The 26,988-nt window shown below is 47.7% G+C and overlaps 1 protein-coding gene across 2 annotated transcripts in view; it reads left to right on the top strand.

Annotated features, from left to right (window-relative positions):
* Positions 1–26,988, top strand: part of apba1a (amyloid beta (A4) precursor protein-binding, family A, member 1a) — a 100,489-nt gene that overhangs the window by 18,066 nt on the left and 55,435 nt on the right. For both annotated transcript variants that reach the window (XM_080188371.1, XM_080188370.1), the window contains exons 2-4: positions 7,506–7,613; positions 20,277–20,316; positions 23,257–23,402. In XM_080188371.1, the coding sequence (XP_080044497.1) occupies positions 7,506–7,613; positions 20,277–20,316; positions 23,257–23,402 (294 nt within the window). The remainder of the gene's footprint in view (positions 1–7,505; positions 7,614–20,276; positions 20,317–23,256; positions 23,403–26,988) is intronic.

Genomic DNA, 26,988 nt, shown 5'->3' with positions numbered 1-26,988 from the left:
CCTTGATGTAGAAATGCTGGTACCTTGGGCCACAATGGCTGGCGTTTTGGTGCGGATTGGGGCAGGAGGCAGCAGGAGTTTGGGTGAATAATTAATCGCGATATTCTGCAAAGATACAGAACACGCCTTTCAAATTATTGATGAAGTTGGAACACGCACAGATGGTGCTATAAAAACGTGAGCGCACACCTGGGTCACCTGCAGGTTAAATCTCAGAAGCCTTGCCTGCAGTGGATGCTTGTCACGAGGTTAGCTTTCAGTTTTGAGAAGAGCCGCAATGAGGTGAAATCGTCAGAGACTTCGATTACATTCAACTTCTTAGAGTCATACAGGTCATAGATCTCCCTTTCCCTAAAGTGTTTACAGGTTTAACCCTGATACGTTGAGTTTTACAGTATCTGCCAGTTGGGCTTCTGAGTAGGACTCAAACCCACAGCCTTCGAACTGGAAAAGGAGAATCTGTTTCCAGATAATTGGTGAGGGAGCAAGCGAGGATATGGGGAACTCAGTTTAGCCGAGAGTTGTTTTCTGGAATGCGCTGCTTGAAGAGACTACTGGAAGCAGTTTTGATCGTGAATCATAGAATCCCTACAGTGCAGAAAGAGGCCATTCAATCCATTGAGTTTGCACTGACCGCAATCCCACCCAGGCCCTATCCCCATACGCTTACCCTAACTAATCCCCCTGACACTAAGGGGCAATTTAGCACGGCCAATCCACACATCTTTGGAGTGTGGGAGGAAACTGAAGCACCCGGAGGAAACCCACGCAGACACGGGGACAACATGCAGACTCCACCCAGACAGTGATCCAAGCCGGGAATCGAACCCGCGTCCTCAGCGCTGTGGGGCAGCAGTGCTAACCACTGTGCCACCCTGAAACTGCTGAAAGGGAAATGGATTTGGTAAGGTCAAATTTGCAGGGCCCTGGGGAAAGTGTGAGGTGGCAAGCTGGGGTTGGGGGAGTGAGACGAATGGGATAGATCTTTCAACAAGTCTGACACCAAAACAGGACGAGATGGAAATATAATCGGGCTGGAGGTTTTCCAAGCTTAGCATTCTGTCAAGTGCACCAAATTTCAGTGCGCAGGATTTGATAGACTGCAGAGATCACGGAAGATTGTAGGACTGGAGGAAATCACAGTTTTGGGAGGGGGTGAAGCCATCGAGGAGATTAAAATCCGAATGCTCCAAAACCTCTTTTTAACATTGGGGCAGGATGGTGGCACAGTGCTACTGCTTCCCAGGAACCAGGGTTCGATTCTCGACTTGGGTCACTGTCTGTGTGGAGTCTGTACATTCTCCCTGTGTCCACGTGGGCTTCCTCAGGGTGCTCTGGTTCCCTCCCACAATCCGACAACGTGTAGGTTAGTTGGGTTGGCCATGTCAGATTGCCCCTTAGTATCCAAAAGTGTGTAGGTTAAAGTAAAAGTTTATTTATTAATCACAAGATTTGCATTACATTAACGCTGCAATGAAGTTACTGTGAAAATCCCCTAGCTGCCACACTACGGCGCCTGTTCAGGTCAATGCACCTGACCAGCATGTCTTTCAGACTGGTGGGGGGGGCGGGGGGAAACCAGAGCACCCAGAGGAAACCCATGCAGACATGGGGAGAATGTGCATACTCCACACACACAGTGACCCAAGCCAGGAATCGTATCTGGGTTCCTGGCGCTGTGAGGCAGCAGTACTAACCACTGTGCTACCTTGGACTGTTAGGTGGTTTGGACATGCTAAATTGCCCCTTAGTGTCCAATGATGTGTAGGTTAGATGGTTTAGCCATGGTAAATACGTGTGGCTACGGGGAGACTCAGAGAGTCAGTGCAGACTCGATGGGTTGAATGGCCTCTTCACAGTAAGGAATCCGTGAAGTCTGTGAAAATAAAATAAACAGCAATGTTTCCTTTGGTCAGCTCACAAGGAAGTATTCTCAATTACTGCTACTTTCAGGAAACTATTCTGTATCTCCTAGCCTGTCTCTTCAATTTGTGGTTGTCATGTAGTAAGTAGGCTATATTTTATTTTCCTCTTAGCCAACTTTGCTGCTGTCTGGGTTATTTTTAGATTGACCGTAGAAATGAGATGGTAAGAGGCCGAGAGGGAGAATAAGTGACGAGTGGGTTGGGACAGTGTGAAGTTTCGGACAAATGGAGCACGCAGAGAAAGCTAATGTGATGCAGGAAAATCCAGCTCCTTAATACAGACTGTGTAGAGGTACCATCATCATCACCTCTGACAAATCTGTAGGGGGAGAGCAATGTGAGTGGGACTAATCAGATAGCTCTTCCAAAGGACTAGCTGCCATGGGTGAGCTAAATCAGCGCTGTATCCCTGAATTCGGAGATGGAGTAAGAAATCTCCCAACACCAGGTTAAAGTCCAACAGGTTTGTTTGGGAGCGAAAGCCACTAGCTTTCGGAGCGCTGCTTCTTCATCAGGAGATGGAGCCAGGATATGCTCCCTCAAGTCTGTCCTGCATTCAATAAGATCAGGGCTATCCCCATATTCATCAGCCCCTTTCATGCCCAAAATCTATCCATCAGTCTTGAATCTACTTGTTGACTAAGCATCCCAGCTCCAGTGGGTTTAGAGAACTACGATTCCTATTTGAAGGAACATTTCTACAAATCCTTAATCCTGTGCTGTGGTCAATCTATTTCCCACTCTCCAGATCTAATTAAGTACTTGACTTAGTTAAGGGTGGCACAGTGGTTAGCACCGCTGCCTCACAACGACAGGGACCGGGGTTCAATTCCTGCCTCGGGTTGCTGTCCGTGTGGAGTTTGCACATTCTCCTCATGTCTGCATGGGTTTTCTCCAGATGCTCCGGTTTCCTCTCACACTCCAACGATGTGCGAGTTTGGTGGGTTGGCCGTGCCAAATTGCCCCTTAGTGTCAGGGGGACTAGCAGGGTTAATACGTGGGGATACAGGGATGGGGCATGGGTGGGATTGCGGTCAGTGCAAGCTCGATGGACCAAATGGCCTCCTTCTGTACTGTAGGATTTCTACGATTTGAAATTTTTCTTAAAAGTTACTAAAACTTGCCATCTTTCTAACCCACCATGTGCAATGACCACACTGTCAAGGTTAGCTAATGATGGCGCGGTGGCACAGTGGTTAGCACTGTTGCATCACAGCGCCAGGGACCTGGGTTCAATTCCTGGCTTGGGTGACTGTCTGTGCAGAGTCTGCACGTTCTCCCCGTGTCTGCATGGGCTTCCTCCCACACTCCAAAGATGTGCAGATTAGATGGATTGACCATGCTAAATTGTCCTTCAGAACAAAGAGAAGTGCGGAACCGGAACAGGCCCTTCGGCCCTCCAAGCCTGTGCTGATCATGATGCCCTAACTCAACTAAAAAAAAGTCCCAGGATGTGTAGATAGACTAGCCATGGGAAATGTGTGGGATTAGAGCAGAGGAGAGGCCTGGGTAAGATACTCTGTCAAAGAGTCAGTGTGGATTTGATGGGCTGAATGGCCTCTTCTACTCTTCTAGCCTTAGTAAGATAGAGGGCTATAGGTAAGCCTTGTAGGTAGGGATATGTTCAGCGCAACTTACGGGCTGAAGGGCCTGTTTGTGCTGTAGTTTTTCTATGTTCTACACCACAGGGATTCTATGAGATATGCCAGTACTTTGACAGTGCAGAATTCTTGACTATTCTCCAAACCTCTCCTTTGAATATGAAGATTGGTTCTGGGTGATGAGTATAGATTGTGTAAGGTGTGGTCATAGAATCTTAGAGTACAGAAGAAAGCCATTCGGCCCAGTGAGTCTGTACCATCACAGCCTCACCCAGACCCTAACCCTGTAATCCACACTTTTCCCGGCTAATCCCCTGACTCTAGGGTCAATTTTAGCATGGCCAATCAACCCAACTCGCACGTCTTTGGAATGTGGGAGGAAACTGGAGCACCCAGAGGAAACCCACACAGACACGGGGAGAACATGCAAACTCCGAATAATTCATTTGAATAATTTTCTTTTCCGATGGTAAATGTGTGGGGATACAGGGGCAGGGTGGGGGAGCGGGCTTGGGTAAGATGCTGTGTCAAAGGGGCGGTGCAGACTCAATGGGCCAAATGGCCACCTCCTGCATAGAGGTTCTGTGAAATCGATGAGAAGTATACTGCGGGGTTGAGTTTGAGGCATGCGTTGAGCCCTGCGAGTGCTCCAAAATGCTGAGTTTTATCCAGGAGTGCGGACTGCATGAAAGAGTTTGTTTGTCCAGAATGAGCGGGGTTGTCAGGTATTATTTACCAACTGCTTGATTATGTTAAAATGGTCCCTGGGTTGTTTATCCTCCTTGTCCAGCACTTTTTCCAGCCAATGGTTTATTCATGTCATTACCAGTCGAGCTGTCTCCCTTCAATAATTAAGTGGGTGGCTGCGAACCGGAATGGGATGAAACCCCACCCGTCCGTGGGCCAGAGAAGCGAAGGGTCCTTCTCCAGTGTCCCGTCCCATCAAAAGTTCAGCCTGCGATGTTGCGGCTGCCTTTCCAAGTGAACTAAATCCTGTTTGAAGGGGTAAAGGGGTCTTTTTCAGAAAAGCTGAGAGGCAGCTCCAACAACTGAGAGCTGCTTTTGAGCTCAGCCTCTCATTCATTATTAACAGAGTATCTCTGTGTGTTTTGCACGCTTTGCTATATTCAATTATGGAGCTCAATGTTTAACCCACTGAGAACTGTTCTTACGTTTGAACTTTTGTCATCTCGCTCATTTGGAAATAAATCATAAAATCCCGACAGGGCAGAAGGAGGCCATTCAGCCCATCAAGTTCTGCACCAGTCACAATCCCACCCAAGCCCTATTCCTGTAAACCCGCATATTTACCCTGCTAATCCCCCTGACGCCAAGGGGCAATTTATCTTTGGACTGTGGGAGGAAACCGGAGCACCCGGAGAAAACACACCCCAACGCACGGAGAACGTGCAAATTTTGCACAGAGAGTGACCCAAGCCGGGAATCGAACCCGGGTCCCTGGCGCTGTGAGGCAGCAGTGCTAACCACTGTGCCACCGTGCCACCCTATCCAAATACCTCTAAATATCCTTGGAGAAGCCAGCTTTAAGTGATAAGAGTCACCCTCACAGCGGCATGCCCATTTAATTCACATTAATGTTTGAATGTGGCAAAACACCCTGAGGTCTTTCACCGCAGTGTCACCAAACAAAACTGACCCCCCCCCCCAAGCTACATCAGATGTTAGGGCAGGTGTCCAAAAGCTTGGTCAAAGATGTAATTTGTGAGGGGCACACCACTCGAGTAGAGGAGAGAGTCAGAGGGGGGATTTTTCCACTCGGGGGCTTAGGCAGTCGAGGGCATGCCAGTTGTGGACCAATTAGAATGGCGGAGTGCCGAGATTTCAGAGGTCAAGAGAAAGTTGCAGAGGGAAGGGCAAGACTACACTAGACCCCCAGTTCTAGATTTTCCCATAAGAGGAAACAACATCTCCACCTCCATCCTGTCAAGACCCCCTCAGGATCTTGTATATTTCAACCAGGTTGACTTGTACCCTTCCAAACTCCCAATGGATACAAGCCTAGCTCCTCCAACCTTTCCTCATAAGACAACCTGTCCTTTCCAGGTGTTAGTCTGGTCAACCTCGGGTAATTATTTCAAATGTGCAAAGATAGAAGGATAGGAAACAGAGGATGTGGAATTGCTCCAGGAAAGGGCTAGGAATGACACAATGGGCTGAAGGAGCTTCTTTTTTTAATTCGTTCCTGGGACACGAGTGCTGCTGGCTGGCCAGCATTTATTGCCCACCCCTGGTTGTCCTTGAGGAGCTGGTGATGAGCAGCATACTTGAACCTGCTGCAGTCCACATTTTCTATGTGGCTAAACCTTTGTCGGTTGGTGGTATTATTTTGCCCGGTGCCTCTAATTATCAAAATTAAGCCTTTTTTAAAAAGCAAAATGGTTTGATTTGATTTGATTTATTATTTCCACATGTATTAGCATACAGTAAAAAGTATCGTTTCTTGTGCATTATACAGACAAAGCATACCGTTCATAGAGAAGGAGAGTGCAGAATGTAGTATTACAGCTAGGGTGTAGAGAAAGATCACCTTAATATATGGTTATATACATTCAAAAGCCTGACAGCAGCAGGGAAGAAGCTGCTTTTGAGTTAGTTGGTACGTGTCCTTAGAATTTTGTAGCTTTTTTAAAGTTTATTATTGTCACAATTAGGCTTAAATTAACACTGCAATGAAGTTACTGTGAAAATCCCCTTGTCGCCACACTCCAGCGCCTGTTTGGGTTCACGGGGAGAATTTAGCACGGCCAACGCATCTAACAAAAGCACGTCTTTTGGTCTCCAGAGCACCTGGAGGAAACCCATGCAGACACGGGGAGAATGTGCAGACTCTGCACAGACAGTGACCCAAGCCAGGAATCAGACCTGGGTCCCTGGCACTGTGAGGCAGCAGTGCTAAGCACTGTGCCGCCCAACTCGATGGACAAAGGTGGAAGAGAGTGTGTCTGGGGTGCGTGGGATCCTTGATTATACTGTCTGCTTTGCCGAGGCAGCGGGAAGTGTAGACAGAGTCAATGGATGGGAGGCTGGTTTGTGTGACGGAAACCGACAAGAAGTTCAGCCTGAAAGTAGAATCTTTATAAATATCGTTATCGGGAATATAAACTGTGAAGAAATTCTCCGCGACTGGTTTGTTTGTACGCTGTACGTCTGTCTAATTTAGATGACTCCTTGATTCGAAAGCTGCACAGACGTGGGGAAGTTAGCGCAAGGGGTTAAAGCTTGTTGCTGTGAAACCTGACAGGTTACGGGTGATCTCGTTACCGAGTCACGCTAGCTGGAGGATCGAAACGCCTGGCGACACCAGATAGCTGTGTGCCGGTGCCAAGGCGCACGCACTTGGACTGACACGAGAGCAGGATCAGCAGGAGAGAGGGAACCTGGGGACAAGGGAGAGAGAGAGAGAGAAGGGCATCTCGACTGTGAACACAATGGAAAACTTCTGGGTTTTTCCTGTGGATTATCAGGATGAAGAGGTTTGTCGGGAGCTTTGAGAATCAATGCGTGGCAGATTTTAATGTGCATGATTTTATCTATCTTTCTTCCTAGTGATGCTGCTTTGAGATTTATGGCAATTCTGGGCAGCATCTGAGCAATATTCGGCAATATTTCTATTCACAAATATATTATCCATGAAACGTGTGCAGTGTTTTGCTGGAGGGTTTGCATGGTTTTAGGGGAACGTTATTAAGAAAATTCTAACAATAATAGAATTTAATCCAAACTCTCTCTGTTTTAAAGCTGGTATTTTGTACAAATATTCAGCTGCCTGTGTTTTTTTTTAACCCGAGTGTGAATTTTGACGGGAGTTGTTTCTGGGATTTGGAAAGTTTGACTTTGTTCCCGGTGTGTTTTTGACGCCGGTGGGAGATTTGTCCTTGGTGTGGCGGTGATGTGAGCGAAGTTTTTGCTGATCTGTTTTGTTTTTTCATTTCTCCCCCTCTCCCACCCCTGCCTCCAGCAAACAGCCTCACCGGGCTCCTCTTCCCCCCAGGGTGCAGAATCATCAATGACGCCACATCAATCTGACGACATCCACGATGCAGCGGAAACCTCATCGAACCGCGAGGTACGCCCTCCGCTTGGCAGCGCCGAGTTTGTTTAGCGGTCAGGGGTCCCTCGCTCGCCCCGCGGCCTGCCCTGAGCCTCCCAGTTGCGCCAGCTTCCCGTGAAGGTTGGACAGAACAGATACAGTTGAAGGCTCTCTTGGCCATTGCTCCTCCTCTCTCTGTGGAATCTGCCAGCCTTATTCCTCAACCTCCCACATCCGTCCCCCTCCCCACTGAACTACCGGGCCATTTCCAAGCACCCATTCTTCCCCATGATCTTTCACTGTGCGCTCACTTCCCAAATCCATATCCATTTCTGCCAACTCCATGTTTGAATCCCTCCAATCAGGTGTCTGCCCCTATCCCATGACTGAAACAGCTCACGTCAGAATCCAAAATGGCAATCTGTGAGAGTGTGACAAGCGTCACCCTTTCCGTCTCTTTCTCCCTATATCTCTGCTCACAAGAGTTGACCGCACCATCCTCCTCCTCTGCCTGTCCACTGTGACCCCTACACTCTCACCTGCTGCTACCAGGACACGACCAGGGAATTGTCCACAATGGTTTCTCTATTCTCTCTTGCACAGATAGCTCTGCTGTCCTTCAAGAATCTCTCTTTGCACCTGCACCCGAACCCCAAAGCAGCCAAACCCTAAATCAGCCAAAGCACCCAGGCCCTAAAGCAGCCTATCTCTAACCCAAACCCAAAGACAACCTCAGTTTTCACATCTACACTGACAGACACCGAGCTCTATCTCACCCCTCGTGCCTCCTCCACTGTTGCTGGGTTATCAGACCACTTTTCCAACACCCAGTGCTGGGGATTTCCTCCAACTAACTATTGGGAAAACTGAAGTCATCGTCTCCGGTTCCTGTCACAAGCTTCACTCCCTGACCACCAACTCCGTCCTCCTCCCAAGCAACTGTCCGAGGCTCAGCTAACCTTATGGCCATAACTGACCCAAAGTGAGGTTTTTTTTTTGACCACCAGGACCATATCATAGAATCCCGACACTGCAGAAGGAGGCCATTTGGCCCATCGAGTCTACACCAACAACAATCTCATCCAAGCCCTATCCCCATAACCCCACGCATTTACCCTGCCAGTTCCTCTGACACTAAGGGGCAATTTAGCGTGGCCAGTGCACCTAACTCGCACATCTTTGGAGTGTGGTAGGAAATTGGAGCACTCGGAGGAAACCTCAGTGGACACGGGGAGAATGTGTAAACTCCGCACAGACAGTGACCCGAGACTGGGATTGAACCTAGGTCCCTGGCGCTGTGAGGCCGCAGTGCTAACCACTGTGTTGCCCTTACCTGATTGTAACCTTAACCCCACCTTCATCAGACCCCAATAACCCTTCGTCACCTCGTGGGTGAAGAATCTATCCCGTTCTGCCTACTTTATCACAGCATTTGGTCACCTACTGTCTCCCTCTGTGGCCTGAGGTCACATTTAGTCAGCTGGTTGCTCCCGTGAAGGGACTTGAGATGTTTATGCTGATAAAGATGATATATAAATATAGATTGTGGTTGTTGCAAAATCATCAAGGACATGCCTGTGCGATTCCATGACGCTAACTGTAGGAAGCGAGCAAGTGGAAGTAAGTTTCTCTTTTCAATATAGGTGCGTAGATACTTATCTTTGGGTTTTAATGTTGCATTGTGTAACCACATTTCTATCGCCCAAACATTGTGAAGATGTGAAATATTTGGGCATTGCATGTTGTTAATTTAAGAGTTGGGAAAATGGTACAAGGATAGCAACTGGGATTGTAACTGCTACGGGTAAGCAATGCAAAAACTTTGCTAATTACTTTTTCTCCCCCCCACCCCATGATCCGCCCTCACCCACTCCTCTTCTGAAGGAACTGTCTCCCTTATTGGAGTCCACATACATGGCAAGTAATCTCACAATTGTGGCCATTCTATTCAGTAAGTGTGCCACCTCAGGGAGTGCCAGTGTGGTGGTGGACACTAACGAGCCCTGCCTGACTCTCTCCTCACTAACTCTGCATGCGAGTGTGCACACAGCCGTCAGCGTGTTTTCTGCTAAGCCTGGGCAACTTCCGGGACCAAGAACTCTTCAACGCTTCTCCATTTTCCATAGTCCTTTGGTAGTGCGGAACTTTGAGGATCCCTGAAAGGATGTGCTGTCAAAGCTTTTCATCTGGTACTCATCAGGACAGGTGCAGGAGTATCAAATTTCAAAGTGAACAGCAGTTTATGCTGCATGAGAGAAGGGGCACGATTGATTGGCAAGTGGGACTCAATTTGAGAGTTTGCCAATGAAGAATGCACCAGGGAGTTATTGATCCCCACTCTTTCATTTAACTGAAAAGAAGTGCAATGTCTGGGTGTAGAATCCCTGCAGTGCAGAAGGAGGCCATTTGGCCCATCAAGCATACACCAACAACAATTTCACCCAGGCCTATCCTTGTAACTCCATACATGGGGCGGCATGGTAGCACAGTGGTTAGCACTGCTGTTTCACAGCTCCAGGGTCCTGGCTTCGATTCCCGGCTCGGGCCACTGTCTGTGTGGAGTTTGCACATTCTCCTCGTGTCTGTGTGGGTTTCCTCCGGGTGCTCCGGTTTCCTCCCACAGTCCAAAGATGTGCGGGTTAGGTTGATTGGCCGTGCTAAGAAATTGCCCCTTAGTGTCCAGGGATGCGTAGGTTAGAGGGATTAGTGGGTATCATATGTAGGGATATGGTGGTAGGGGCCTGGGTAGGATTGTGTTCAGTGCAAACTCGATGGGCCGAAGGGCCTCTTTCTGCACTGTAGGGTTCTATGATTCTATATTTACCCTGCTAATTTACCCTAACACTTGGGGGCAATTTAGCATGGCCTAATCCACACACCTTTGGACTGTGGGAGGAAACTGGAGCACCCGGAGGAAACCCACACAGACATGGGGAGAATGTGCAAACGCTACACAGTCACCCGAGGCCGGAATTGAACCTGGGTCCCTGACGCTGTGAGGAAGTAGTGCTAACCGCTGTGTCACCCTATCTGTTCCTTTTTACCTGCAAAGGACAGGTCCCTGAATGAATATGTGGAGCTTTTGACCAGCATAATTGAGCCATATTGCAAACCTGACTGATAATCGGTAACCTTGTCTCATATCAGTTGGAGTTGCTTTAGGAATTTGGTATTATTGGGTTTGTCCTGATGTGTGTGTGTGTGAGTAGCTTTGACAGCAAGCCTCTCTCTTTTTAAGTTTTCCTCTTTGAATCGAGCGCGTGGTCATGAACCCCGACTATCGCTCAGGTAACATCAGGAAGGTGTCACAGTCCTAGTCTGCTCATCTCTAAGCCAATGGGAAAGCCCGTACAGCCTCCCTAATGGTGCCCGACGTAACCGGTACCTTCCGATTTCACCGGTGCTTTTGGGTCAATAAATTGCAAACCAAATTTATTGAATGTGACCTGAAAACCGGTGTGTGAAATTGCCTCTGCGCAGAGGACAACGAAGGGGTGAAAAATACCTGGCTGGTTTATCAACAGAAAACGCTGGCAGATCTCAGCGAGCCTGGAGGCATCTGTAAAGGAGAGAGAAGAGCTGACATTGCAAGTCCGGGTGACCCTTTGATAGAGGGTCAGCTCTTTTCTCTCCTATACAGATGCTGCCAGACCTGCTGAGATTTCCCAGGCCTTTTCACTTCTGGTTTTGAGTCTGGAGGACCCTTCGCCAGACCGTCAACCAGACTGGAAACGTTGGCTGTATTCTCTCTCCGCGGATGCTGTCAGACCTGCTGAGATCTTCCAGCATTTTCTGTTTTTGTTTCAGATTCCCACATCCACAGCATTTTGATTTTAACCAGTTCATCAAACCTCCCCCCCCGCTGTGTATTAACATAGAAGAATAGAAACTAGAAGCAGGAGGAGGCCATTTGGCCCTTCGAGCCTGCTCCACCATTCATTTTGATCATGGCTGATCATTGAACTCAATAGCCTGATCCCCCCCCCCCTTCCTCCTCATATCCCTTGATCCCTTTGGCCCCGTTGGGCGTTCCCTGGGAGAGACTCCAATCACAGGGACGATCAGGGAGAATTCCTCTGCATCCTTCCTCAGGCTATTGACACCAAATCTGATCAAGAGACTCTATTACGATCCGGTCCGGAATTTCACTGCCTCGTCCATCCCAGAATCGGGGGACGGGGGACGGGGGGGCAGGGGAGGCTCGCAGAACGGCATTCTCCATTGGCCCTCGGGCGGGATCTTACGAGCCTCGGGCGGACAAGGTGGTAAAATTCCAGCAACGATCTGTATCCCAGTCACAAACCAGCCCAGTTATGGAGGGGGCCCACCTGATCTATTGAGGGAGATGGGGGTGTATTAAAAGTCTTGGTGTCTCTGCTTTGGACTGATCACTGCTGACAAAGTGACGAGGTGTCTTGTTTGCTTTGAAGTGAATTGTGACTGAGGGATCAGTCGGTGCTGTCCTGTGTGAGCTTTAGAATTTCGTTTGAGTGGTTTTTTTATGCTTTGTTTGTTTTGAATAAGCTGCATGCATGCTTCTAAAATGAGAATAGGAGGTGACGGGGAGTGTTACACTGGGGGTAAAAACCTACTGGTGCATTGGCTGTAGGAATAGTGCATAGTAGAGGCATCACTAGATGGAGTGGATTAATCTGTTGTCCTTAATCATTTTGTGCTGTGTGCATTGCATCATTTAATGTTGCTTTCTCCTTTTGTTTAAAATTTATTGCCTTCTGTAAAAAAAAGGCCCAGGTAAGAATCTCACACCTCTTTTACAGTGGATGAGTGTTCAAACTCTTTAAACTTCACCCCCTTCCCCCATTGACACGAGTGTCTCACTTGCAGTCGCTGACTTGGTGGGCAGTGAGATACCTCCTGCGGCTCGGCCCGACCACTCCCTCGGCAGTTGTTTCCCTGCCGCAGTGAAACCCGTGAACTTCAGCAAACGTGAAGGTTGATTTTTCCCCAGAACGATGGAAGTGGTGCGTTGTTCTGCTCCTTCTGTCAGGTTTCCATTAAACACCCCGAACGGTTTCACTGATGTCTCAGGAGGTGGGAATCTGCAACCTTTGCCCGTCCTGACCTGCGTGTGAAAGTAGCCTTGCCCCAGCGTTGACCTTTGAACATAAGAACATAAGAAATAGGAGCAGGAGTAGGCCAACTAGCCCTTCGAGCCTGCCCCGCCATTCAATAAGATCATGGCTGATCTGTCGTGGCTCAGTTTCACATTCCCGCCCTCTCCCCATAACCCTTAATCCCCTCGCTTATCAAAAACCCATCAACCCGCGTCTTAAAAATATTTAGCGAGGTAGCCTCCACCACTTCAACGGGCAGAGAATTCCAGAGATTCACCACCCTTTGAGTGAAGAAGTTCCTCCTCAACTCCATTCTAAACCGCCCCCCCTTTATCTTGAGGCTGTGCCCCCTAGTCCTACTGTCCTTTCTGAGCGGGAAGAGTCTCTCCACCTCTATCCTATCCATCCCATTCATCATCTTATACATCTCAATGAGATCTCCCCTCATTCTTTTAAACTCTAACGAGTACAAGCCTAGTTTATTCAGCCTCTCCTCATAGCTCAATCCCCTCAACTCCGGCATCAGCCTAGTAAACCTCCTCTGCACTCCCTCCAAGGCCAAAATATCCTTGCGTAAGTACGGCGCCCAAAACTGCACACAGTACTCCAGCTGCGGCCTCACTTCGAATTGGCCCCCTGCAATCCGCCCCTTGTATCAGAGGCCGACAGTCGGCGATGGACAATAAAAACTCGGCCCTATAAACCTGCTCCGCCATTCATCATGATCATGGCTGATCGTCCAACTCAATAGCCTAATCTTGCTTTCTCCCCATAACCTTTGATCCCATTCGCCCCAATCCAGCCGCCTCTTGAATACATTCAATGTTTTGGCATCAACTATTTCCTGTGGTAATGAATTCCACAGGTCACCACTCTCTGGGTGAAGAAATGTCTCCTCATCTCCATCCTAAATGGTCTACCCTGAACCTTCAGACTGTAACCCCTGCTCTGGAGTCCCCTCACCATCAGAAACACCCTCCTTGCATCTACCCTGTCTAGTCCTGTTAGAATTTTGTAAGTCTATGGGACTCTATGGAAAGGACTTCATTTTTAAAATGGATGCCATGCACCAGACCTCCGACCTCTCGTGATCAGATCAATCAATTTAATCAGCTCAGCCATGGGTCAAAATTATTATTTTCCACGACTGTTAAGTCCGGTCTGCTCCTCAAACCTTGAAGCTGAAACCACCTCCCGTCCAACCCTCACTTTCTAACTGCAAAATCAGCCAGGTGCCCAGAATACGATCAGGGTCTCTGCAGCAAACAACAGTTCCCACCAGTTCCATATCAACATTTTAGAATCATAGCATCCCTGAAGTGTAGAAGGAGGCCATTCAGCCCATCAGGTCCACGCCAACCACAATCCCTCTCAGGCCCTTTCCCAGCTTATTTACCCTGTTAATCCCCCTGACACTATGGGGCAACCTAGCATGGCCAGTGCACTCAACCCACACATCTTTGGACTCTGGGAAGAAACCGGAGCACCCAGAGGAAATCTGTGCAGACGTGGGAAGAACGTGCAAACTCCACACAGACGGTGACCCGAGGCTGGAATCGAACCTGGGTCCCTGGCGCTGTGAGGCAGCAGTGCCAACCACAATGTTACCAGGCTTTCTTCATAAAGAAAGCTATCCCTAGTGGTGGTGGGGGGGGTGTCCAGAACCAGGGGAGACTGTTTCGGACAGAGGTGAGGAGAGATTTCTTCACCCACAGAGCGGTCGTCCTGTGGAATTCGCTACGACGGAAAGTAGTTGAGGCCAAAACATTGGATGTTTTGAAGAAAGAGTTAGATAGAGCTCTTGGAGAGAAGGATATCAGCAAACGTGGGGGAAAGCAGGATCAGGCTATTGAGTTGGATAATCAGTCATGATCATGATGACCGACAGAGCAGGGCCGAATGGCCTCCTGCTGTCTCTATTTTCCATGTAGGTAAGCGCAGGTGGAAAAGAAAATGAAGCTATTTGGATGGGATTGGATGTCACGGTTTCCCAGAGGAAAGGGTGCTTTCTGTGAATGTGCCGCATTTTGAATCATTTACAGAAGGTTAGACGGCCCAGCACGCTAAATATGCATGCGTAAGGTGCCTTATTCCCAGAGCAGTGCAGCCTGCTATCCTGCTCGCAGGTACAGTGTGATATTGTGTTACCCTGGATTGCTGAGTCAAACCAGCAACATTGCTATTTGTAGCTGGAAGCCAATAATAGAACAGAGCGCTGCTCACTAACTAAACCAGCTGTCCCATTTCCTTCCAGTTTAACGTTGAGTCAGGTTTCAGCAACACACCAGCTCGAAGTAGAGTTGAATAAGCAGAACCATGTTATGTCACCTCCCCCCCTCCCCGGCCCCCAGCTCTAGTTTGATAGCACGTTTCGAAGTGTTCCCTCCCTCTGGGATTGATTGTTCTCCCATTATCCTCTCTCTGACAGACTGGGCAACATTTGCTGCTCTCAGGCCTGAACCCACAGCATGGAACAGTTCCATGGACATATCCACCACCCCCAACACCCCCCCTCCTCATCTTTCTCTGTAACTTCCTCCATCCTCACAGACCCTCCCATCCCCACCCAGAGATCTCTTCACTCTTGCCAATTCCAGCCTCACCCGCCATCCTTGACTTTACCCGCTCCGGAGGTGGCAGCCTGGGCCCTAAGCTCTGGAATCCCCTCCCTGTCCCTCTCTATCTCTTGCCCACCCTCCTCCTGTTGAGACGTTCTTTAAAACCTACCTCTTTGACTCAGCTTTTACTCACTTGTCCTGACACCTCCTTGTGTGGCTCAGTGTCAGGTCTTGTTTGGCAGTCGCTCCTGTGGGTGAGCCTTGGGGATGTTTTATTATAACAGCAATTTTAATTTACATAACGCCTTTAGTGTAATTGAAACATCCCAGTGCGCTTCACAAAGGCTGAATATGGCACCATGCAAAGAGGTAGGGTTTTTTTATTCCAGTTCAATCCAATCGAGTCCAATTCAGAGTCCCAACAAGTTGGGATGTTCCCGATCCAAGCTGACAGGACAGGGCTCTCACCTCCCGATTTGGGCTTGATCTACATGACCCAAGCTGATTGGAGTAGGCAGAGCTCCTCCTCCAAGGCTCGATCTCAATCTTAGCCAAAAGGCCGAGATGCTGCTTTTAAAAATCGCTTCAAATGAAACTGAAATGTAACCTAATAACTTGAACCAAGCACAGCATGTCAATACCAGACTTGATTTGGCCAATTAAGGAGCATCTTTTTAATTTTTATCTGATTTGATTTAATATTGTCACATGCATTAGCATGCAGTGAAGAGTATTGTTTCTTACGCGCTATACAGACAAAGCATACTGTACTTTAGAGAAGGAAAGGAGAGAGTGCAGAATGCAGTGTTACAGTCGTAGCTAGGGTGTAGAGAAAGATCAGCTCAACGTGAGGTAGGTCCATTCAAAAGTCTGACGGCAGCAGGGGAGAAGCTGTTCTTGAGTCAGTTGGCATGTGACCTCAGACTTCTGTATCTTTTTCCCGGTGGAAGAAGGTGGAAGAGAGAGTGTCTTTGGTGCGAGGGGTCCTTAATTATGCTGGCAGCGGGAAGTGTAGACACAGCCAATGGATGGGAGGCTGGTTTGCATGATGGATTGGGCTACATTTGCGATCTTTACAGGAGAGCAAGGTGAAAGGTATAGAGAGGGCATCCCAGAATTTAAATTTTTAAAAATTTACTATTAGTGTCACAAGTAAGCTTACGTTAACACCGCAATGAAGTTACTGTGAAATTCCCCCAGTTGCCACACTCTGGCACCTGTTCGGGTACACTGACAGAGAATTTAGCATGGCCAATGCACCCTAACCAGCACATCTTTTGGACTGTAGGAGGAAACCCACGCAGACATAGGGAGAATGCGCTAACTCCACACAGACAGTGACCCAAGCCGGGAATCGAACCCAGGTCCCTGGCAGTGTGAGGCAGCAGTGCTAACCACCGTGCTGCCCATGCCAAGCTTAGGGCAGGTTGTTGCTTAGCTGTATTGTCCTTAATTCCAGATACATCTTCCTCAGGAATGAGAGTAATTATGTAGGAATGTTCTATAAGATGGTGGAACTATAGCTTTTGTACACATCCTGACCCTCTTGACTCCAGGATGTGGGTAAGGCCCCTCCATTGATAAACTTGCTACCCAGTTTGTCGTCTTGACCATGTCAGATGAAACCAGCGATGCCGCAAGATGCTCGGGCATTCCGCGCAGAGAAGTGCGTGCTAGACCAGGGAATGAACTGGGGCTCGGACCCAATCCCTTTCGGTCCCCAGTGGAGGATTCTGGTGGGTAACGAGCTTTAAACCCTGCCCCCATTCCAAGTGGCCCTGTCCTGTCGTTACTGTAACTGCAGGGACGCCATTCCATATGGAAACCTCTGCCACTTTTGCCCAGCGTATGTCCAGTGACTCAGTAACACAGATACGCTTACGTGCGAACATGCGCATTAGGAGCAGGTCCAATTGGCACTTAGAAAAGTAAATTTAATGTTAGCATTCATTTCTAGAAGGCTAGAGTACAAGAGCAGGGATGTACTGCTGAGGCTGTATGAGGCTCTGGTCAGACCCCATTTGGAGTATTATGGGCAGTTTTGGACCCCATATCTAAGGAAAGGTGTTTTGTCTTGGAGGGGGTCCAGAGGAGGTTCACAAGAATGATCCCAGGAATGAAGGGTTTGTCAGGAGAGGAATGGTTGAGGACTCTGGGTCTGTACTCGATGGAGTTTAGAAGCATGGGGGAGGGGATTTAATTGAAACTTCCAAGATACTGCAGTGCCTAGATAAAGTAGACGTGGGGAGATGTTTCTATTAGTGGGAGAGACTAGAACTCGTGGGCACAACCTCAGAGTGAAGAGACGCTCCTTTAAAATTGAGATGAGGAGGAATTTCTTCAGCCAGAGAGTGGTGAATGTGTGGAACTGTTTGCCGCAGGAGGCTGTGGAGGCCAGGTCATTGAGTGTCTTTGAGACAGAGATAAACCCTTGATTAATGAGGGGATCAGGGGTTATGTTAAAGGCAGGAGAATGGGAATTAGAAACTTACGATTGAATAATGGAGCAGACTTGTTGGGCTGAATGGCCTCATTCGGCTCCTGTAAGTTATGGTCTAATGAAGTAGGCCATTTGGCCCCTCAAAAAGAAAACCCAGAATGCTCCTCCCCCCCCAACTGACATCAATCTCCCGGTGATTACTGACCGTTTGGATGGTGAGAAACTCGAGGAAAAGATTTGAAGAGGCAAGCCTCCACTTGGCCAGTTTGAGGACCATGAAAGGTGACCTTATTGAAACATGTAAGATTCTGAAGGGTTTTGACAAGATGGATGCTGAGAGGATGTTTCCATTTGTGGGTGGTACTACGAGCCAGGGGACATAGGAGATCCAGTATTATTAAACTATTTAAGAAGAAATTAGATGGAATTCTTTTCTCTTTGAGCAGTGGTGTGAAACTTGCAGCCCGGAGCCCACATGCAGCCCATTAGAGTTCCCAGTGCAGCCCAGAGGATATTTTATTGACCACTGTCCGTGCGCAGGGTGGCCACATTCTGCTGATTCCCATCCGTGTAGTTTCTTTTCCTATTGGTGTGACTGAAGAGATGCATACATCAGGCACAGGCAAGTGAAGCGAGGTACTCTTACCAGAATGATAGGGAGTGGGAGAGCTTGATCTTGGGTTCAGATGTAGCTCGGCACAACATCGAGGGCCGAAGGGCCTGTACTGTGCTGTACTGTTCTATGTTCTATGCTGTTTGCTTATAACATTGATATGTTTTCTTATTGAATTCAAATTCCACCATCTGCCGTGGCGGGATTTGAACCCGAGTCCTCAGAACATTAGCTCAGCTTCTGGATTAATAGTTGATCAATAATACCACCATCCCATTACATAAAATGGGATGCATATCAGATGAAGTTCTGAATGAAGCAGAGACCCTTTCCCTACTCCTCCTCCTGGAACTCTGCAAATGTTTCCTCTTTAGCTGTTTGTCTAATTTCCTTTTGATTTGATTTGATTTATTATTGTTACATGTATTAGGATACAGTGAAAAGTATTGTTTCTTGCACGCTATACAGACAAGGCATACTGTTCATAGAGAAGGAAACGAGAGAGTGCAGATTGTATTGTTACCGTCATAACTAGGGTGTAGAGAAAGATCAACTTAACGAGAGATAAGTCCATTCAGAAGTCTGATGGCAGCAGGGAAGGAGCTGTTCTTGAGTCGGTTGGTACGTGACCTCAAGACTTTTATATTTTTTTTCCGATGGAGGAAGGCGGAAGAGAGAATGTCCGGGGTGTGTGGGATCCTTGATTATGCTGGCTGCTTTTCCCCGAGGCAGCGGGAAGTACAGACAGAGTCAATGGATGGGAGGTTGGTTTGAGTGATGGACTGGGCTACATCCATGACCTTTTGTAGTTCCTTGCGGTCTTGGGCAGAGCAGGATCCTATTGAACCTGCTCCCTTTCAACAACGCCCTCCCTATCACAACTCACTCCTGATAGCCCTCCTAACCCCATTGCCAATCTACCTCAAGTCTTTACACTCTTGTTACCCTGCATTCAATATTTAATTAGTTTTATTTGTCTTTACTTCACTGCAGCAAATTACATTTTAAGAAGTGTTTTTATCCACTTTGTTGGGTCAATGAAATGAGGTCACCGTTCAGCTGGTTCGAGGGGCTGAATGGCCTCCTCATGTTCCTTCGACCCTTGTTTTTGACTTGATTTATTATTGTTATATGTACTGGGACACAGTGAAAAGTATTATTTCTTGTGCACCACACTGACAAAGCATACCGTTCATAGAGTACATAGGGGAGAAGGAAAGGCGAGGGAGCAGAATGTAGCTTTACAAGAAGGAAAGGAAATATATTTCCATCCTTGCTTCGGATTTGCTGACGATCTTATGATTTTCCAGGCTTGGAGAAGTGTTTATCAGACCGTATACAATAATCAAACAGAAAAACGCTGGAAATACTCAGTGGGTCCGGCAGTGTCTGTGGAGAGAGAGAAAGACCAGAGTTAATAATTCAAATCAATGATTGTAGTAGATTTTTAACACCAGTCAAGACCCCGTTAGTAAGTTAAACAGAAAATCATTGGAATTGGAAGCAGATGAGGCCATTCAGCCCATTGTGTAGCTGCCAGCCTCAAAGGAACTGCTCAGTCCAATCCCACCTGCCGGCTCTTATTCCGTACTTCAGAACCTCCCGTGCGTTTCCGAGTACTTTCTCGAAATGCGAGGGAGTGATTTTTGCCTCCGGCGCGCGCTCTCGAGCAGCGAGTTTGAGACCACAAAAAAATTCTCCTCTAAACCATCGATCAGTTAATTAAATCTGTGACCTCCCTGCTAATGGAAAATAGGTCCTTCCCATCCACTCTACCTCGACCCCCTCATGATTTTAAGCAGCTCAATAAAAGGTGAATTGTGAAAAAGAGTCAATCGCCCACATTACGGGAAAGCCTCTTACCCTGCAGGCTCCCAGTCCAGTTGGATTTCTAATACGGCCCCGTCAATTGGTGTCATCATGTTGGATGGAAGTGTTTTTGGTTAAGGATGTGATTGTTTACATGGAGCACAGCGTGTGGAGTCTGAAGCACTGTCTCTCTTCTAATTTCAGTCAAGAAAATGTTTGGCTTCCTTTCCAACTTACGTGGAAGGTAAGGTGTTCTCGAATTACTTCACAACGATTCCGCGAGCTCTCAGATCGCTGTCACCATGAACGGGGATTATTTGTCTTTCTTCCAGCAGGGGGAATTATTCCTGCTTCTGCTTTATAGTTTGAGAGTTCCAGAGATTGCTCTTCATTATCTCGAAGCCTGCTCGCACCCAATCCTCCTCTGGCTATCCATCTGAGGTGTATGGCGGGAGCAATAAGACGAAAGACTTCATTGAAAGAAACACCGCCACCCCCACCCCCCCCCCCCCCAACACACCCACCCCCCCCTCAATCCTGCTCACCAATGCCCACCTCCCCACCCCACGCCCCCATTTCCCCCAACACCTCACTGTCCCCCCCATTTCCCCCAACACCTCCCTGTCCCCCCATTTCCCCCAACACCTCGCAATGTTCGCAGTGGTATGCAAATGCTTTTTGGCTCAGAATGGGGGTGTGTGTGTCATACAGTCCAGAGTGCAGATTACACCCCCCCCCGCCCCCCTCCATCCACCAACTTAGAGATGTAAACATCCAAACACCAACTCCTGGAGCTCCCTCCCTAACTGCACCGTGGGTGTACCTACACCACATGGACTGCAGCGGCCCAAGAAGGCAGTTCACCCACACCTCCATGAGGGCAATTAGGGGTGGGCAACAAATGTCAGCCTAGCCAGTGATGCTGTTAATGAAAGAAAACCCCCTCTAATCTGTGCCCCACCCTACCCCCACACACACCCCAGCAGAAACTTAACAATTTCTCCCTCAGGGCTTTTAGCTGAGGTTTGAAAGGCCACTTTCTCAGCGAATGTTGGTTTAATTCCTACTTCAAATACTTGAGCACAAACTCTGGGCTTCCGTTCGCAGTGCCATCGCTGTGGGAACGCTGCACTGTCTGAAGTACCATTGTTTGGATGATGTATTAAACCCCATATCTCATGTCAGGTGGTCCACAACCCATCAACTAGAGGAAGGAAGAAACCGTCATGATCATGGCGCTGTTTATGGGAGCTTGCTGTGCACAGATTGCCATGTTTTCAGACTTTACAACAGTAACTTTACTTCAGGAGTGCCTCATGGCTCTAAAAATCCTTTTGGGGCTTCCTGGCATTGTGAATGGTCTAAAATGCAAGCCTTCTATCTTCTTCCAGACAATGTCACGTTCCATTGAAGGGAGATTTATATAAAAAAAATAGAAAATTGGCACTTCTGAACAAACAACAAGGTTTCATCAAGAAACAAGCATTTGTTTGACGAGATCTCTGAACAATCATGTTATTTTTTCCAGGATGTGTTGGTTCTACAATGTGTAGAGAGTTGCAGGAAGGAAACTTGCTGTGTGACAGTGTAAATAGTTTAGCAGGAAAGATTTCATTGATAGAGACCTGGGAAGGAGAATAGTAACCCCAGCAACGAAAATAGACACCTTTCAGAGGAAGCTAGAGGAGGTTGAGGAAGAAAGGCTCGATGGGTGAAATTGCCCAGTATCGTTCCAGTGTTCCTACAGTTGTAATTTTTGAAAATGTTTACTCATTCATGGAATTTGGGCGCCACTGGCTCGACCAGTGTTTATTAACCCTTCCTAATTGCCCCTTGAGAAGATGGTCATGAGCTGTCTTCTTGAACTGCTGAAGCCCCTCAGGTATAGGTACCCACAGTGCTGATAGGGAGGGAGTTCCAGGATATTGACCCAGCAACACGGAAGGAACAATGATATATTTCCAATCAGGATGGTGAGTGACTTGGAGGGGAACTTCCACATGGGTGTTCCCATGTTCCTGCTGCTCTCGTCCATCTAGGTAGTAGAGGTCATGAGTTTAGAAGGTTTTGTCAAAGGAGCCTTGGGTGAGTTCCGGCAGTGCATCTTGTAGAATACACACTGCTGCCACTGTGCACTGGTGATGGAGGGAGTGAGTGTTTGTGGAAGGGCTAGCAATCACGCTTTGTCCTGGGTGATGTCGAGCTTCTTGAGTGTTGTTGGAGCTGCAGTCATTGTTGTTGCAGTTATACAGGGGCCTTGGTGAGGCCGCATCTACAGTATTGTGTTTAGTTTTGGTCTCCTCTTCTGAGGAAGGATGCTGTTACTCTCGAGGGAGTGCAGCGAAGGTTCACCAGGCTGATTCTGGGGATGGCAGGACTGATGTATGAGGAGAGATTGACTAGTTTAGGATTGTTTTTGCTGGAGTTCAGACGAATGAGGGGGGATCTCATCGAGACTGATAAAATTCTAACTGGACTAGACAGGGTAGATGCAGGGAGGATGTTCCTGATGGTGGGAGTGTCCAGAACCAGGGGTCACAGACTGAGGATTCAGGGTAAACCATTTGGGATGGAGATGAGGAGACAATTTTTCACCCAGAGAGTGGTGAGCCTGTGGAATTCATTCCCACAGTAGTTGATGCCAAAACATTGAATGTGTTCAAGAGGCAGCTGGATTGGGGCGAATGGGATCAAAGGTTATAGAGAGAAAGCAGGATTAGACTATTGAGTTGGACGATCAGCCATGAATGGCATAGCAGGCTGGAAGGGCCAAATGGCCTCCTCCTGCTCCTATCTTCTATATTTCTGCTCCTCATTCAGGCAAGTGCGGAGTTTTCCATCAAACTCCTGACTTGTGTCTAGCAAATGGAAGATGAACCTCTAAACATTGCCATGAGCATTATCTGGGTGAAAATCCATCAGGAACGTGAACAAGAAAGCATTGATCCCACCCTTCTTAAAACTCCGTAGATGATCAGCCTCAGGATTATTGGGGAAAATATAACCTGTTTGACGCAGTGGAAGTTTAGGGGCAGAAGGTCAGGAATTGTCACAGATTCTATCGATTCAAAATTGGCCAATTGTGGGCCCCACCCCTGGTCACAGATCGCCCGTGGCCATTCTCTGTCTGGTTGAAGTTTTGTCTGGGCTGGCTGACGGAGTGTTTGTGTTTTCTGGTTTGCAGTCCCTGGACCCTGCGACCCGGAAGATCTGATCGATGGCATCATCTTTGCAGCCAACTATCTGGGCTCCACCCAGCTTCTCTCCGACAAAACCCCCTCCAAGAACGTGCGAATGATGCAAGCGCAGGAAGCAGTCAGCAGGATCAAGGTGATGACCTCCTTCTGCATTGCGTTATCGGTGACTGTGCGGTGTTCTTTGACAGGAATGTTACCCATGGTTTTAACATTACAACTGACAAAGTTTGCGTACACACAGCAAGGTAGACGCCCTCATCCACAACTAAACATTTCTTATCCAGTTGTTGACTGTTTAGAAAGAATCATAGAATCTCTACAGTGTAGAAGAAGGCCATTCAGCCCATCGACTCTGCACCAACCACAGTCCCTGTTCCTCACATATTTACCCCACCAATCGCTCTAATCTATGCATCCTGGACACTAAGGGGCAATTTAGCATGGCCAATACACACAAACTCACACTATTTGGAGTGTAGGAGGAAACCGGAGCACCCGGAGGAAACCCACGCAGACACGGGGAGACACCACACAGACAGGGACCCAAGACCGGAATCGAACCCGGGACACTGGCGCTGTGAAGCAGCATTGCTAACCACTGGGCCACTGTTTCATGTGAATAAGATTAAAGTTTTGCTTAGCAGTGATTCAGACCATCTGAAACAGCCCGCTCACAGTGGATGTAAAAGATCCCGCAGCCACTGTTATAAAGTGAAGGGAGATTTTTTTCTCAGCATCCTGGACCATGATGTGGAGATGCCGGCGTTGGACTGGGTTGGGCACAGTAAGAAATCTCTCAACACCAGGTTAGAGTCCAACAGGTTTATTTGGAATCACAAGCTTTCAGAGCACTGCCCCTTCATCAGGTAAGTGGACTCACCTATTCTTTTCTGAACTAATCTTATTTTAGATAAAAGAGAGACTTACATTTCCACACCATCTTTCAGGATGTCCCAAAGCATTTTACAACCAAAAAAGGCAATTTCAGACTCACCTGATGAAGGAGCAGTGCTAGGAAAGCTCGAGATACCAAACAAACCTGTTGGACTTTAACCTGGTGTTGTGAGGCTTCTTGCAATATTTATCCCCCAGCCAACATCTCTGTCTATCTTTCGGATCGAGCTTCTGGACATCTACTCCAATATTTATTCATGTGGATCAGTGTCAAATTCCTGCTTGACTGTTCTTGTAAAGTGTCTCTGGGTGCTTTTCCTAATGGAATACAAATTGTTGACGTCACTGTCACTGGGATCTTGCTGTGCACAAATTGGCTGCAATGTTTCCTACAATACAGCCAGAACTGCACTCCAAAGGCTACATCTTTGGATCATTCTAAGGCCATGAAAGGTGCTACAGAATTGTAAATCTTCTCTTTTTCTCTCTCACTTTCCCACACTGTTCTTTGCTCTCTCTCTCTATCTCTCTGTCCCTCTATCCCTTTCTCTACCTGTCTCTCTCACTCACTTTTCCTTCCCCGTCTCTTCACTCTCAGTCATCCATTCCCGCTTGCTCTTTCTCACCCTCACTTAGTCTCCCTGCTGCCTCCTCCTCTCTCTTGTGTCTCTCTCTGTTGCCTCGGTCTTTGATCGTGTGAGTTATGGAGCCTGGGGTTGCTTGTGTTTGGAGGGAAGCTCTGCCTGGAGAGATTAACAGGCTGTCCGAATGTTACACCGATCTACAGAAAGGAAAGCACCAGTCATGAGTTCCTCTAATGTTCTTATTTTAATGTAGCAAAATTAGCCTCAAAAGGGCACTTGGGCACCAACTGTTAAAATCTAGCCATTTAACCTTCCTCGTGTACTCCTGATTGAATGGTGGATTGTTGGAGAAGGAATCATCTTTTTATCCTCGTGGTATTTAACAAGAGACTTAATTATGAAATAATTGTGTTCCTTTTATTTATTGCAAGCAATAAGAATTTGCAGCTTCTCATGGCTTCTGTGCAATGCACCCTTCACAGGATCTTCCGTTAACCCTTAACTCCCATAATTTGTTAATTACAGGACATTTGCTTTTTTTTAAACTCAGGTTTCAATCTTGATGTGGACTTATTTTTGTCCCCAAAGGGGTTAAAATGTTTTGTGTTTACCAGGCAAGTCTTCTGACTGTTCGGAGTCTGTCCAACACATGTATTGTCTAGTGAGTAATCTTGACTGGTGGAACAGACTTAAAGGGCTAAATGGCCTGTTCCTCTGTCTCCTCCGAAACATTTTAAAGTTAAGTTTATTTATTAGTGTCACAAGCAAGCTTGCATTAACACGGCAATGAAGTTATTGTGGAAGTCCCCACACTCTGGTGCCTGTTCAGGTACATTGAGGGAGAATTTAGCATGAGTGCCAGGGATAGCATGGTGGCACAAAGGTTAGTCATGCTAAATCGACCCTAGTGACAAAGGGGTTCACAGGGTAAATATGTGGGGCTATGGAGATAGGGCCTGGGTGGGATTGTTGTTGGTGCAGACTCGTTGGGCCGAATAGACTCCTTCTGCACTATAGGGATTCTGTGACCAATGCACATAACCAGCACGTCTTTCGGACTGTGCGAGAAAACCGGGGCACCCGGAGGAAACCCACGCAGACACGGGGAGAATGTGCAGACTCCACACAGACAGTGGCCCAGGCTGGGAATCTAACCCGGCTCCCTGGCGCTGTGAGGCAGCAGGGTTTACTGTTGTGGTACCGTGCTGCCCCCATGGAGAACACAAATGAGAACACCGTGAGCTTTTGAAAGCATGATGAATCAGTGGTATGGCACTGGTTAAAATCACAGGACGTGGAGATGCCGGTGTTGGACTGGGATAAACACAGTGAGAAGTCTCACAACACCAGGTTAAAGTCCAACAGGTTTATTTGGTAGCACAAGCCATGAGCTTTATTAGCTTAAAGGAGCAGCGCTCCGAAAGCTAGTGGCTTGTGCTATCAAATAAACCTGTTGGACTTTAACCTGGTGTTGTGAAACTTCTTATTGTAAAAATCACAGGGCCAGAATTTAGTTAATAAACTTTAAACCCAAAATTCGCCTTTTAGAACATAGAACATTACAGCGCAGAACAGGCCCTTCGGCCCACGATGTTGCGCCGACCAGTTACAAAAACAATGACCCACTCGCCTAAACCAATCCCTTTTCGTCCATAAACCTATCCACAGATCTCTTAAACGCCCCCAAACTAGGCGCATTTACAACTGCAGCAGGCAGGGCATTCCAATCCCTCACCACCCGCTGGGTAAAGAACCTACCCCTGACATCCGTCCTGTAGCTACCCCCCCTTAATTTAAAGCCATGCCCCCTCGTGCTAGCTTTCTCCATCCGAGGAAAAAGGCTAACACTATCCACCCTATCTAAACCTCTAATCATCTTATATGTTTCAATAAGATCCCCTCTTAGCCGCCTTCTTTCCAACGAAAACAACCCTAAATCCCTCAGTCTCTCCTCATAGGACCTCCCCACCATACCAGGCAACATCCTAGTAAACCTCCTCTGCACCCTCTCCAAAGCCTCCACATCCTTCTTGTAATATGGGGACCAGAACTGCACACAGTACTCCAAGTGCGGCCGCACCAGAGTAGTGTACAGTTGCAACATGACGCTGCGACTCCTAAATTCAATCCCCCTACCAATAAACGCCAAGACACCGTACGCCTTCTTGACAACCTTATCTACGTGATTCCCAACTTTCAGGGATCTATGTACACATACACCTAGATCCCTCTGTTCATCCA

Source organism: Carcharhinus amblyrhynchos, chromosome 5, assembly GCF_965287045.1.
Source record: "Carcharhinus amblyrhynchos chromosome 5, sCarAmb.v2.hapA, whole genome shotgun sequence".
NCBI classification, from domain to species: domain Eukaryota; kingdom Metazoa; phylum Chordata; class Chondrichthyes; order Carcharhiniformes; family Carcharhinidae; genus Carcharhinus; species Carcharhinus amblyrhynchos.
The sequence above is the reverse complement of the archived record's forward strand: the minus strand, read 5'-3'. Positions and strand labels throughout refer to the sequence as shown.